The sequence below is a fragment of the Pyrgilauda ruficollis genome, unplaced genomic scaffold (assembly GCF_017590135.1).
Source record: "Pyrgilauda ruficollis isolate IOZ18807 unplaced genomic scaffold, ASM1759013v1 scaffold134, whole genome shotgun sequence".
Classification (NCBI taxonomy): domain Eukaryota; kingdom Metazoa; phylum Chordata; class Aves; order Passeriformes; family Passeridae; genus Pyrgilauda; species Pyrgilauda ruficollis.
The window spans coordinates 973,841-989,447 of record NW_024511877.1 but is presented as its reverse complement, the minus strand read 5'-3'; the positions used below and the strand labels follow the sequence as shown (position 1 = coordinate 989,447).

General features: G+C 42.8%; 1 protein-coding gene across 1 annotated transcript in view; it reads left to right on the top strand.

The window, feature by feature from the left end:
- The first annotated feature begins 1,360 nt into the window (after window positions 1–1,360).
- The window catches only part of NDST4 (N-deacetylase and N-sulfotransferase 4), a 50,856-nt gene continuing 36,609 nt past the window's right edge, over window positions 1,361–15,607 (top strand). Inside the window, exon 1 of the mRNA XM_041459335.1 lies at window positions 1,361–2,341. Coding sequence (XP_041315269.1) covers window positions 1,361–2,341 — 981 coding nt within the window. The remainder of the gene's footprint in view (window positions 2,342–15,607) is intronic.

Below are 15,607 nucleotides of genomic sequence, written 5' to 3'. Positions count from 1 at the left end.
TTAAGATGAATAAATAGTTTTCAGAACACAAGTCAAAAGTGTAATCTGAGTTAATGGAAGAGGACACGTCAGCTGGGAAGGATCTGCCTGGAAAAAGCATTTCTTCCCTGCAGTTCCAAAACCATTCATTGTTTACTGTCTCGCATTGTTCCAATAGACAAACAATATCAATAATTCACAAAGATGTTAATTCCTACTTAAATCCATAGAGCAGCATGGGCTATTTATTTAGTTAGCTTTAACTGCCTCTGAATCACAGGGTTTACTGTTACCACTGGCAATTTCTCATGAATTTAGTCAGAACTGCCAGGAATTGCACAAGGACTTGGGAGCAATGGGGTTTAAGCACCTCATTCTTCGTCCATACAGGAGCAGACCAGAGGCCGAGGGCTTCAGCCAGAGGTGTCATGGACCAGCACATCCCCCACCTACCTGCCCACCTAGCACTAAAACAGCTTCCTTGAAGTACTTCTCCTTCTACACAGCACCTCCCACTGATCCCTGATGGGGGCAGAGCCAACCACAGCTGCACCCCACAGTGCTAGCAGCCTGCTCATTCACTTGGAAAATCCCCAGAGAATCTCTATAGTACTTAAACCGGATCATGAACTCAGATGGTTCCAAGTGCAGAATGGAAACTGGAGAGAAAACCCTACAAATCTCTCCTCAAACTCCTGTCGTGTCTTTCACTTTGGTCAAAATAGTTTTCCAATCCAACACAGAATTTATGTCTTATGCAGTTTGAATTTGACACAGAACACGGTCCCAGATCTAACAAAGATTCACTTTGTTCACATTTCACCCCTAAAATCTTGCATTGTTCCCATCTGCGACAGCAACAATGCATTTTAGATAAGAGCAGCTGATAAGTAGATGCACATCCTCAACGAGTTTTTTCTGTATCCTAAGAACACAGGGGAGCTGTTTAATGCAGCTTATCTTAATGCACCAAGAAAGCAAGTGACACTGAGTGCTCCTTGAACTACTCAGAAACTTCCCTCTTTACTCACATTACCAGTATCAATCACCGGCCTTATTAATGTGTGTTTTTAATTGCTTTATGGATTTTGTTTTACTTACTCTTCTTTTACTTCTTGTTGCAGATAATGTTAAGAGTCCTCTTCATTGATTATTGGCAGCTGCTGCGCTCTGAGAAAACCTCTTTCAATTTGTCTTTCCGGATCCTTTGACTTCTCCCTCCGACAGCCTTACAGCCTCCCTGAACACCTCATAAATGCACTGCAATGGTCACATGAACGCCTTGGAAGGGGAACCTCCACAACTCCTCGTTCCCATGGCACTTTAGGAGGAGCACCCGGAAGAGCTGCAAGTCCAGCAGGAGCTGGAGGCCCTGCGAAAGATGAATCTCATTGGGAAGCTCCGCAGAAGCTTCCGAACGCTGGTCATTCTCCTGGCCACCTTCTGCTTGGCAAGTATTGTCATCTCTGCCTATTTCCTCTACACTGGCTACAAGCAGGAGATGGCCCTCGTGGAAACCACTGGGCAAGCAGAGTGTGAGGACCTCAAACTTCTGCCCTACAGGTCTGCGGAGCTGAGAACACCTAAGCCAATTGATCCCTCTAGGACTGACCCCACTGTGCTCCTGTTCGTGGAAAGCCAGTACTCCCAGCTGGGGCAAGACATCATAGCCATCCTCGAGTCCAGCAAGTTTCAGTACCACATGGTCATTGCACCAGCCAAGGGAGACATTCCCCCTCTCACAGACAACGGGAGAGGGAAGTACACGATTGTTATATACGAGAATATTTTAAAGTACGTGTCCATGGACTCGTGGAATAGAGACCTTCTGGAAAAATACTGTGTGGAATACAGTGTTAGCATAATTGGTTTTCATAAAGCCAACGAGAACAGCTCCCCGAGCACCAGGCTGAAAGGGCTGCCGTTACAGCTGTACAACAACGTGGCCCTCCGAGACTGCGTGGTGAACCCCCGCTCGCCCCTGCTGCGCATCACCAAAGCGCCCAGGGTGGAGCAGGGCCCGCTGCCCGGCGAGGACTGGACGGTGTTCCAGTTCAACCACTCCACCTTCCAGCCCGTGCTGCTGAGCGAGCTGCAGCCCGCCAGGCCCACCCCCGCCACGCTGCCCAGGGCCGCTCTCTATGCAACCGTCATCCAGGACCTGGGCCTGCACGACGGCATCCAGAGAGTCCTCTTTGGGAACAACCTGACCTTCTGGCTCCACAAGCTCATCTTCCTCGACGCCATCTCCTTCCTGTCGGGAAAGAAGCTGACGCTCTCCTTGGAGAGGTACATTCTGGTTGACATCGACGACATCTTTGTCGGGAAGGAGGGGACCAGGATGAACATCAACGATGTGAAGGTAAGGCAAGAACTGGGGGATGCCATCCCAGATGTGTGTGTGTGCTAATGGGTGTTTAAAAGGAGGCAAAGCTTGAAAAAGCTGAGAAGCTTTTTTTCCTGGTAAGGGCTGGAAGTGCACAGGTGCAGCCAGCAGATAGATAAACCACAAGCTGAGATTAAAAGCCATTTTCCCCACATACATGCATTGATGGATGTTTGTACATAGGGGCATACACATGTATGTTGCACATATATATAATACCTTCTAGAGGCCTGTTCTGTATTATTTCTCTCACCATTGCTGTAAAGTAGCCAGAACAGCACAAGACTGTTGCCTTGTTAAACCTCACCATCACTGAATTTTAAAAAAACAAAAAGAGCAAAAGGAAAAAAAAGAGCCTGAAGAAGTCACAGCCCCAGCATGACTTCTAAGAGGTAGCAGGAGAATTTTCATTACCAGACTAGCAGGTAAGCATTTAAAGTTACCAGTTACAGGGTGGAAGCACAGCGTGCACTTGAGCAAGTGACATAACCATCTGAGAGAGTGAAAGGCCCACAGACTACTCACTGGGGGCTCTTCTACACTTATTTTCCTGATTTATTGTATCCAGGGACACCATTAAATTTGTTCAGAGTAATTTTCAAAGATGTGTGCAACTTGGAAAGAATAGACAGAGCTCAACAGCATGACAGTTATTTCTTGTCATTTTCCACATGTGGGAATCATAGTCAGAGATTAATTGAATCCCTAGGCATGCAATATCACATTCTCCAGCCTTTATTCTGGAGGGTTTTTCCTGTAAATACCCAATGCTTTCAGGAACAATAAGCAAGCCTTTTGTTTTTTAAAAGCAGATTTCTATTTAATTTCTAAACCCTTATTTCCATTTCTACAATTTCTATATTCATCTGCCTCCTCTACAGACCATTGGAATATCCCAATACCCAGCAAGAGCAGTAGTCTCACATACAATTGAAACAATTTTGCACATCAGAACACTTGGGGTAATTCCATTAGCCAAACCAGGTGTATGAATGCTCATCAGGGCTGATTCTGAGCGCCAAGCACTTGGAGTGCCTGGTGCCTTTGAGATCTGAGCACTGTGCACAAGCCCAGCATTCAAGTGCTCTCTCTCTGGAAACACATGGGGAAATGCTCTGAGCAAGGGCACATACACAGGAGGAAATTCACTCCAAAGGCACTTGTGAAACAAGTTTTTCAGCAATAGCTCCCTGCCTGCACCTTTTTGAGAGCGCCTTTCTATGGCTTGCTGCACTAAGGAAGCCTGTCACGGTTCCACAGCAGCTCAAGGGCCCCCACTGCCAGCAGAGCAGTGTCCACACAGGGTTGAGCTCAGAGCTGAGCTCTCACTAGAATCACCTCATTATGCAGGAAAAAACCCAAGCCACCCCCATTACTATCCAGCAGTCAACAGCATTGCTAGGCAAACTTCCCAGCTGTGCTTGGCACAGTAGCCATGATTCCATGCTCATTATAGGGGACACAGCAGAAAACTCCACATCCAGGGGCTGCAGTAGGAGCTGGATGCTGTTAAAAGCATTAAGAATTATATTTATGTGCTGCATGCTTTTTTCTGTCTGAAAACCAACCAGTCCACACGGCTAAATATCTAGACAATAACATGAAAAAAAACATCTGCTGGGATTCAGACCTTTTTAATTTATTTTTTTTTCAAGCCATGCATGGTGAGCCTTCTTTCAGTCATTATGTTTGAGTCAGGGTACAAAGGGAAGCACTCATTCTTCCCATATTGCTCCAGTTCCAAATTAGCAGCCAACTTTTCTCACAAAAACACCAAAAGTGCCACTCACAGCATAAATCCCCCCTTCAGCTCACACAAGTGATCATGCCACAAACACAAACCACAGGCAGAAATCTTCTGCAAGCACAGGCTCAGAGCCAACCTTCCCCTCAAGCTCGCTTTCAGGGACAATAAAAAGTTCATCTCCCCTTTTCAGGTGAATGTTTCACACAAATCCACCCCGCAACTTGAGCGCCCATAGATTCTCTGTCCTCAATATTATGAATTTCATTTTGAATCAGTTACCTGGCACAAGATTTGCTCCTCAGGGTATCTCACAAACACTTGCTACACAAATCAGTCTGTTCCTGCAGAGTGGACATTCCCAGCATACATTAACCCACAGAACAGAATCCTGTTAATGAACGTAACACCCAAAGCAGAGTGCACTGTGGTTAGTTTACAGAAAAGGTAATTACAGCCAGTTAGAGAACAATCTCCCAGGTCACTGGGGAAGGAGACAATTAAGAACCAGCAGACCTGCCTTCACCCTTTAAGGCACAGCAGTTTTGCTTGAGAGGCAAAAATAACTACTTAGGAGGCTGATATTTCAGTGATGGCAAAGCCTTGCCCTGCCTTTGGGAGGAGGGACTGTGGCTGCTCACAGAGAGCAGAGATTTAGGGACTCTGCTACGCTCTCCAAAGGTGCCATGCCCACCCAAATCCCTCAGGAATGCTTTAATATACAGCCAGTCTCCTGATAGCAATATTGGCATGTAACACTAATCAAGCAAGTCAACCTGTGCCTGTGTAATTACTTCCTGCAACCCAAATGTTCTTATTCCTTCACAAAGCCATTTCTCAATTAGGTGCCTCAGGGAGATATATATATACACACACACACTTTCATAAAGGATGGCATCAGCTACAGGAGCAGAGATTAGAGAACAGGGTTATTATGGGCTCTGTTTACCACAGAAGATCTCCCTAGTCCCTGGTGTTGAAGAAGTTGTGCAAGGTCATGTCTGGCTAAGTAATGAACAGGAACTCAGCAGAGCCACAGAAAGCTGTTTTTCCCAGCTTAGTGGAGTTCTATCTTGAGCCTAGCGAGCCTCTGCAAATTAATTTCTCCCTTTCCTGCCTGCCAATATATTCTCTCAGTGCTTGATTTTCAAAGGCAAAAGAATTCTTCAGCTAATTTGCAGAAACAGTGACTTTGTGTACTTGTCAATGATACTGGTTCCCAGCCACACGAGTCCAGTATCATTGGCATCAGTGATTTGCAAAAAAATCCCTGGAAATGTCTTTTTATGCTGTCTCAGAGAGCCACACAGAAAAAATACAAAGCTTTCACCTTTAAAGTTTGCCTTTAACTGAGCACAAAGAAGGCTGTGTTACCCAAACAAGGAGTAAGAACTTGCTGAAGTATTGCTATTTTTTCTGTTGCCATAGCGTGAGCCAGTACAATGTTTACTCACCCAGGAAGAGCTCAAGGCATCCACCAGGGCTTTTCCAACACCTTTCACAAATACAAATCCTATTGTCAGCTCAAAAGCCCTGCAAGCTAAGGCATTTATCTTTTCATAAATAAAACAAATAAAAAACCACTCCAAATGAAGCAAAAAGCTTTAACCTTTCACTTTCTACCCTCCTCTCAGCTCTAGAATTTTGACTGCAACACCTTCTGGGTGGACTCAGGAACCACCTGTTCCCCTCTCTCAGAAGGCTGTGTTACCCAAACAAGGAGTAAGAACTTGCTGAAGTATTGCTATTTTTTCTGTTGCCATAGCGTGAGCCAGTACAATGTTTACTCACCCAGGAAGAGCTCAAGGCATCCACCAGGGCTTTTCCAACACCTTTCACAAATACACATCCTATTGTCAGCTCAAAAGCCCTGCATGAACACAGTGCAAGCTAAACATAAATAAAACAAATAAAAAACCACTCCAAATGAAGCAAAAAGCTTTAACCTTTCACTTTCTACCCTCCTCTCAGCTCTAGAATTTTGACTGCAACACCTTCTGGGTGGACTCAGGAACCACCTGTTCCCCTCTCTCCTCCCACTCTCCCAGCTGGAGCTGATAAGATAATCAAAGAGAAATTGCCTGTCCCAGCACCACCATATCCCAGAGCCCCCTTCTCTAAAACCTCCACTTCCCCTTTCTGTAATCCCTCTAACTGTCGCTATAAGGATGGGAGGACCCAAAATCCTTGGACTTTCTGAGCTGCAGGGAAATGATGGAGTCATGCCTGGCAATGTCCTCTGTGTTAGTGCTGACTGCAGGCCTCCCTTCTCTGTCCACTTCCTGCAGTGGAAATAACAATTTGTCTCTGACACCCCCTCACTGCCACAGTCTGCACTTTGTTTTTGACCTTCACCATCATTAAAATGCCTGGAACACTTAAAGCCTGTGATTTCTGGCTCATTTTAGTGTTTTAAAGACAAGAATTCGTGTTGGACTTGCATCTTTCCTGGCAATTCCAAATTAAAAAGTAATGGCACAGCAGGGAGCTGAGCTCAAGCACTCCATCTCTCCAGCATATGATTATCCCTGGCTTTTTGTGCAAGGACAGCTGCTTCCAGGTGGAACTACTGCAAGTGTCTGGGCCACATCACCAGGCATGGCAGAATGGTCAGTCCTGAGGTAACACAGCCACCCTGCTATCCTTTTATTCATAATAAGCCCCTTGCAGTAAAGTAACCCTAGCCATGGCCAGCCCAGGGAGAAGCTGAGGCCAGGAGATGTGTGAACACAGGAGCCCAGAGCTGACAGCCAGGCATTAGTCACTGCAGGCTGAGGGGCACTTCTGTCACCTTTTGGAGCACTTGAGAGTGACAGTGAAGAACACAATGCAGTGGAGTTCTGCAGCTCCCACGTTTGGACGGTCTTAAAGTCTTAAAAAATGAATTCAAAAAGCAGCTGAGAGGCATTATGTGAAAACTTTAATAATCTTTTTTTAAAAATGGGAGTGCCTGCTCCATTCTGCTTCATCAGAGATGACAGTTAATTCAATATTTTCCTCGTTCAGGTCTCTTGAATCACCCAGTTCTTTCTGTAATAATTTGAGTGTTGAATACCGCTCAAGTGCCTTGTCAAGACACATCAGACAGAAGGTTTCATACTTCTTTTGTTTCAACAGGGCCTGTTCTTTCATTCAGAACTTCAGTAGCAGTGTAGTTAAAAACCACAATTCCCTTGCCATGAGCAGAACTTGTATTCTCCTTGGCAGCCTGATGGATTGACTGTCTATCCAAGGACCCTCCCCGAATTCTAATAGATGTGGGGTTCCCTCATCTGCCAGCTTCCCACTCCAAACTAGGTGGTCTTGACAGTGTTTCCAACAGTCTTGCCAGAAAACAGATTCTGGTGGCTCAAATTTTCTACCTCTTGAATTTATTGAACAATTATGTCCCTTGCAAGATTTTCCTCAGTGTTTGAAAACTCGCTTGGTATTCTTCTGTCTCAGGCAACACACTGGTTTTTGGCCTCTAGGGTTCAATTTGGTATTGTTTGTACAAGCAATTAATCTCATATATTAATCTCAGAATAATCTGTTAATCACAGAATTCATCTCAGATGTTTGGGGTTTTTTTTCCCCCATGGAAAAAAGTCTAACATTCCACAAAACAACAAATTAGTTATTGAAAAAAAAAAAAAAAAGGAGATAAATCATCCTTCATTCTGGCTATAAGAACTCAAGAGAACTTAATTTTGAAAAACATTTTCAAATTTGATGTTTTAAAAAGTGTCACAATACACTTTATAATATAGAAATGGCAGGTTTTCTAGATCAAATTCAGAGATTTCTAGGACTCACATCCTGTGCCAAGCTGACTTGTGGCACATTCCTCTTCTACACTTGCACTGATTTCCTGGATTTGTACTTATTTCTTGAATCCTTTCTCCAAGAGAATTCTCAAGTCACAGGTTATATCAAAATGGAATATATTTCCAGGATACACGTGGTACTCTATTTAATTTAGCCTCACTTAGGGAATCCATAGGAGCCAAAAAACACATCTGCATAATATCAACCCCTCAAGAGACCTGCATTAACCTGAGCTTTAAAACAACACATATTAGTTAAAAAAGGAGCCCTAGCAGTTGCTTCCTGCACAGAAAACAACGCTCTGAGATGATGGAATAGCCTTGTAGAAGGGCCAGGCAGTGCAGAGTGCAAGAGCAGTCATAATTATTGCCTTAAAAGCACTTGAAGCAGCAATAAACACATTAGCAGGAGCCCATCCATAATGCAGCTCCTTCATGAGCAGCGTTTCTTAAGTGACTTTAAATAAGCCTTTGTCATCCAAATGGGAGCAGGAGGAACACTTAGAGCAAAAGCTCAATTTAGCACTCTTGGCATTATTCAAATGATGTGCAAGTGGCAGTGCCCAGGAAAAGGGTGGGTACAGGGAGGGATGGACAAACAGGTGAGGAACTGAGGAAATCTCCCAGAGAAAAGGAGAAATTTGAGACTTCAGTTGTTCAGCAATAATTAACCAGGCGTTTTCTGTCAACCTCTTTGTCACAATGAAGTATAAAGCCAAATATCTGACTAAGTCTGGCTTCAAATCCTTAGATATATCCACTTATCCATCCACCCCTATAGCTTTATATACATCTCCTCACAGAAATGACATTTATGGTCTTTGTCTTTTCTGTGAACATGGCCAAAGATCCCTTCAATTACTGCTTTTACTTCCAGTGTTCTACACCTCCACCTGTCTTCTTTCCACCCAGGCAGGAAAAAACCCAACAAAGTACTAAAGAGCTTTTTCACCTCATGGGAAATTCTAACATAAGACTATTTAGCAATTTAATTTTGTCATTTTGCATCAAAAAAATTTTTAATGTTTAATATGGTAACTTATAACTTCAATAGTTACACTCATTTTATAGATAATATCTGAAGGTATTAACTTAAGTTAGCTCAGAATTTCTCTCCAGAAATGTCAGGGAGAAAACAAAACAATTTTTATTTAATTCCATTAAGAATTTGATTTTCAAAATTTACCAGAAAATTAAAGGACAAGATAATAAGAATTTCCTGTAAATCAGTGTATTAGTTAAAACACTTCATGGCCTTCTTTAGGAAATAAAGCCATGTATCAAGTATTCTTTTCCCCTTCAGAAGCACAAATTATAAATGTCCTTTACCAAGCCGTGAAAATTTTCTCTAAATATTTGTAAGCCTTACTCTTTTTGTGTTTCTGTTCTTTCTGCTAATTACCAGCTCTCTCTTAGTCTGCTGCTCCCATTTTTCATCCAGACAGCACCTGAACACAAGTGGGATCTCTGGCGTGGGACAGAGCTCCTCTAGCACATCCCATCCCTGATATTTTGACACTTCTGATTGGAAAAGCATGAATCCCTTATCTCAGAATTTAATTTTTTAATTGATGTCATCATTTAATTGGCATTTTAGGATTTAGTTTTTAAAAGCCACAAACTAAATCTATTGAATGCCACCTTCCCAATAGTTTCTGACCAAGGCATGGAAAAATTCAAAGAGTTAGAGGTTAGGATTTTCATTTTCCTTCCATCCTACCTGCTTAGCCATTTATCCTTATAAATGGTGGAAAGTCCTTCCAACATGGCAAAGTGACAAGGCAGAGGAAAATGAAGTTTATATTCCTGTTACTTGATCAACCTGGTTTGCTCCAGTGAAGCAGCTTCCTGTGGCAAAGTCTTGATTTATGAAAGGCAGAATGTTTCACTGGAATATGATTCAAACAAAATTGTGTTCTGCCAGCTCATCTGCTCTGGCAGACTAAAGGAAAAGGGGGGTCAGATTGTAGAATATTAAAAAAAAAAATTCCAAAGATCATAATTAAGTGTAGCTTTGGAATTGCTGATCTTCCAGAAATTAAAAAATGCAAGTAATTCACACTTTGCTGAGACACTCCTTTAATACAAGCATTTCCCAGGAAAAGCATATTGCAGGTTTTTGCTGCCTCTTCATTTAACTTAGAAGACAGAATTATTAATGTAGCTTTTACATTAGATATTAAATCTGAAATGCCAACACTGAGGCAATTCCTAAAAGTTGTCTCAATATCCCACTTGAACTGCCTGGATTGAATCAGACTCAATTAAAGCCATGGGCTTCAGGACCTGTGTGTTTTTCACCCCAAAACATCAGCCCTTCAAGTAAAAAATGGTATAAAAAATGATGGAATTCACATTTTTGACAGGAGACTGTATTTGCCTGCCTGGCCCAAACCTCATGAAATATTGGCTCTTCAAGCTGTCAGTGATTCTTGATAGCACAAGTGCTTTTCTTGGTGGAGAACCAATTGTTTTTAGAGGGCAGCATGTACCTGGGGAAAAACAGCCTGGTGAAGAGCAGGACAAGGGAGACAGACTTGGGGAATGAGGATCAAAGTGCTTTGTCCATTTCCCAGTAATATTTAATCTCTGAGGACCACAAGACTGGAGACCTCCTTTGTAATAATATTTATTGTAGGTTTTTCAACAAATTAGCAAAAATGTTTGGGAATTAAGTGAATATGCATGTATAAATAAATATTAATCTATATTAATCTATAATTAATACAGATTAAATACTCTATAATCTTATTAATTTAGGAGTTCCCAGGACAATGTGGACTGCTGAGGCTATGCTCTGCGTGGTTAATAGTAACAATAATAAAAATAATGCATTTGCATAACATTTAAAAAATAGGTTCAGCTGCAGAATGTGAATTCTTTAATAAAAAAGCTCTGCATGTCTCTTCCTAGTAACATATCTCAAGACTTATGTGCATCATAAACAAACATGTCTGTGGTATTATAAAGTGTAATTCCTCTGTATTTGTTATTAGGAAAGGGAATACTGTTTCCCATATGCTTTCCCTCTTATTTCTGCTGTAACTGGGCACAGGCTGCCAGTACATTATCAGGAAACAAAACCCACCCATCCCTGCTGTAAATATTGCAAGGTGAGTGTTGAAGACCAGAGGGAATTTTGGGCAGGAAGCCTGTGCCTGGAAAGAGCCTGCTGCAGGATGCTTAAAACCACCCTTCTGCTCTTCAACTGCTCAAAGCCAGCTGAGATTGCACCTACAAAAATACTCTGGATTATTCATTTCACTGGTGACCTAACTCATGGGGTGTGCTGAACCCCAGCAGAGGAGAGAGGGGCAAACAAGGGGGAGTGGACAACTCAAAGGAGAGCTTGAGGAATAAGGAAGGTTTTCCACAATGGAAAAAAGAACACCCAGCTTTTAGCTCTCTCTCACCTTACAGCTGCAAATGATTTCCAGGATCTGGATGTACACCTTGCCAAACAGTCCTGTTGGACTAGCAGAGCATTACCCAAGCAAAACCTGTCACAACAATTCAGTATTTGTGATTTCTAAACAGCTATTCCCATATAAAATAAAATTATGGCATTACCCTTCAGCTGTGAGAGTAATAGAATCTCTCACTTCAGAAATGAGTGGAAATTTAGTGTAACAACTATAATTAAAAGCTTGATAGTTTGTTGAACATATTTTTCCCAGTTTAATGATCCTGTGTTACATGAATTCATACTTTACACTGCAAGTAGCTACAGTTTTCAATTGGAATATTTAGAAGGAAAAGTGCTGCCTTTAATGATTAAGATCAAAAGCAACCTGATTTAAAAGTTAACTGCCTCAGTAATGCCACTTTCTGGCTGCCACCAAAATGCATATGAATGGTTCTGAAATAGCAATGTGCTTTAAGCAAAAACCAAACCTTTCTCCCCCAACCTTTCTGTGCTGCTTTTGTTTTTTAAGACAATGCTATGCAAGTATTCCATGTGCTGCTGAGAGCAGCTCTCCTCCCTGTTCCCAAGTGTTGGAGACCTATCACCACAAGGGTTCACAACCAGTGTGCTCCTCTATGTGAGAGCAGAGAAAAGCCACGAGTTTCAGCTGTTATGAGACTTAGGAAAGGATCACAAACCCTGATTTTTCCCTGGAGTATTATTGCCATCAGCCATTATTACTCTTGGGAGACACACTGCTCCTGTAGGGTCTGCTCAGGGAGCTTGGGACCAGCTGCCTTGCTGTGGGCACTTACTCATGGCTAGGCTGGAAAAGCCATGGAGAAGGGCTTCCTGTTAGCACAAGTTTCCTTCCTAAGAAGTTACTGCAAGGACTGAAAGATTTCATCATTTTTCCACACTTACATTGGACCACTTGAATTTCTCAAGGGTGCAGGTTTGAGTTTTTTCCAGGCTCTCTTCCAGAGTGATCTGAGGAAGAACAGTACTTTAGTTTCGCTCTGAGTGTAATTTTCCCACTTATGGGAAAGGTGTGGTGATACTTTTGAACCTGAAACATTTCCTTTGGCTGTTAAAGAGATTTGTTCTCAATTTTACCTGAAATTACCTAGTTTTATGAAGCAGTAGCCTACGGGAACTTCTGAAATTGTTCATCTCAAATGTGCCACCCTCAGTTGGTGGTCTGGATTGATTTTGTTGGACAATATACTGGCCTTTGATGTTTCTATTCATGAGAACTGAGTAGAAATGTAAGATGGACATTGCCATTTTACTTTGGATCTTCCAGCCCCCTCCTCCGGACAGCTCACTACGCTGTCTTCATGCTGGGAAGGATAATAAAGCAGTGGTAAGCAAGAGGATTTTCTGGGATGGAGGGATTTTAAGCCTGTCCTGGAGGACAATAAAGGTTCTAGCTCCCTCTGCTATGAACCTGAAGGAGCATGGGGTGCAAGAAGCACTCTGATCTCTGGTGAAAGAGATGCAGTCTAAAGCAAGAACATTTGCCTTGAAATTCCCTTTTCATTCCACAGAAACATCCAATTGTAGTTATCAAAACACTGAAGCCAGCTCCCTGGATAATGGAAGACAGCATCACAAAGAAGGAAGAAAGGTCAGAGAAGTTAAGCTCTGCCAGACAAGTATCAAACATCTCAAAAATATTAAAAAGCAACACTCAGTCCTAGTGGTTTTTAAAGCACACCCTTAATCACCAAGATTCTGCCAACTGAAGGTTTCACAATAACCAAGGAAAACAGTTCTCCAGACTTCCCTGGTTTCTGATTTTTATGGAGAGGTTTGGCAATGGGCAGACTCACATAGGGGAAAAAAACCCCAAACATATGGAGGCACTCTCATAAAGCCACAGGACAGATCCATCCTTGTTCCAACACACCCATTCCGAGTCCTGAAGGACACACCTCAGTTCAGGATGAATCACCTGCTCCAATCTCTCCTTTATGATTGAATGTGTGCTGAAAAAAAAAAAACCCTTAATTCCCCACCACAAAGCATATACAGCAGCTAGTTTCTAAGCAGTAAATTTAAGGCAGGGATTTGACATTGCTGGTAGGTGCTCAGGATTTGGAGATAAATGTACATGATGAGAACTTGAAGGAAGTTTTATTTTTGTGACAAGTTATCCAAGTGAATGATTTCCAAGGGCAGTGAAGGAACAGAAAACCACTCTGATTAAACCTCAGTAGGTCCAAGTCCATAAATTAAAGAAGATAAATAAGGTAGCCTCCATTAGTCTAGCCTTTAAATAATTTATAGCAACTGAGTACCCACTTATAACAGGTTGTAGAGTTTATTTGTAATTTTTTTCTTTTTTTTTTTTTTGTGCTAAAGAAACAAAGTCTGAAGCACCAAAGCACAAGAAAAAGAAAGAATATACAACTCAACCAAAATGCAGTTGCTGCTGTTATTTGTCTTTTACCCTGTATTTGTATTGTGCCAAAGAGGGAGACGCTTTGATCCTTTTTTTGGCATGGCCAAGCTAACTAACGACCAGTGTGGGTTTTATGTCAGTGACATGCAGCACGGTGACTGACACCAGCACAGTTTCCTGCAACAGGACCACTATGGCCCAACATGCACTTTTTTATTAACATACTACTTTAGACCTTGATGTAAAGCTTCAAGATGGTTTTGCTGTTCAATTTGTATTTTAGGGATTAATTTTGTGATTGATCAGAGCTGACACGAGGGGTCTGTCCCTGCCTTTGGGGCCTCTTTCTTGGTAGCTCTACAGTGGAATTAGAGAGAGACAAGCCCCACCTGCCTCGTGCAGATTGGATATGGGGGAATAGAGCATCTCTTCTTTGTCTCATGGGGCTGTTATGCTGGCCAGGCTGAACTGCAGCCACAGGGAGCAGAGCCACTGAAATTAAAACAAGCATTCCTGACCATGTTGTTTCAGAAACTCAACCAATAATCCTTGATCCCCCACTGGCAGATTGCCTTCCCCTGATTCCCCTGCCTGAAGAGCCTTTCTTCAAGAGATTTCTTTTAAGCTTCTGAAAAGTCAGAACTGATAAGAAATAATCTCTAAGCCCCTTTGCTGCTCTGCTCCAAGTGCCACTAGCTCCTGTCCCTGCTGCATGGACCTGCAGGGAGGGATGCTGCCCAGCCCTGTGCCAGCAGTCTCCCCACAGCCCAGGGGATTGCCACCTGCTCTCAGCTTGGGCACAGGCTGACTTTTCACCTCCCAGGACTTGTCAGCACATTTGGTTAGTATTCCTAGAAAATCCTTCAGAATCAGCAGTGATTGATAGTGGAGGCCCTCAGCACAGGCTGTAAATCTTCTCAGCAGGTAGGGCAGACACAGAGCAGCAATCACTGCTGGCAGGGAGCCACTGCAGCCACTCCCTGCTCCTGCAGCTCCTGTGGATGCTCCCAGCCAGGCCTAATGCCTTTGATCCTCCCCAGAACGGGAGCAATTGCCTTAACTCATCTGTGTGGCCCTGGTTAAAATAAACCCTGCTTTAGATTCATGCCCGCTATTTTCAATTCATACTTTTTGCCCTTGCTCTTCATTTGAGCTTTTTGCTGCTAGATGGTTTAACAAGGCCAGGAATTCCTTTTTCCAAGAAGAGAGACTGGATAATTGCCATGGATATTTTCATGTATCTGTGCACTCACACTTGTGCAGTTGGTCAAGGTGCTCTCACTGCTGGGCTGTCTGTGTCACACTCAGCATCATCTCTCTTCTAATACTAAATCAAAAGCCACCTCCTGAGTTCTCAGGGATGTTATTCACCACTTAGTCATGAGTGAGTAGTAAATTTGGTGCAGTATCACCCCATTCATCTCCTTCAGCTGGAACTGGCTGAACCTCTTCTGGGACAGATGCTCTCCTCTGGGTCAAATTAAATGCAGATAGGCTCCTGACAGTTTTCTGACTTTAGGACAGAGTTACAACACAGCAGCAGAAATAGATCTGATAAACTGGGTAGTCCATTCAGGAACGAAAAATAATTTTTCTGTTTCCAATAAACATACTACACAAATATGTGCAAATCATCACCTTTTTTTTTTTTGCTTCAAAGAAACCCACCTTTCCTGTCAGACCTCACACAAAGGCAGCCAGCTCCAGGGAAATGCTGAACAGGCTCAAGTAATAGCTCTACAATAAAAAATAGATCTGCAGCCAGAGCTGGCTGCGTTGAGCCTCAGCTGAGAGCTCCCTGTTAATTATTTATATGGCACTATGGATTAGCAGGCTGCTTCACAGAAATAAAAGCACGAGGAAATGCAGTCCCAGCCCT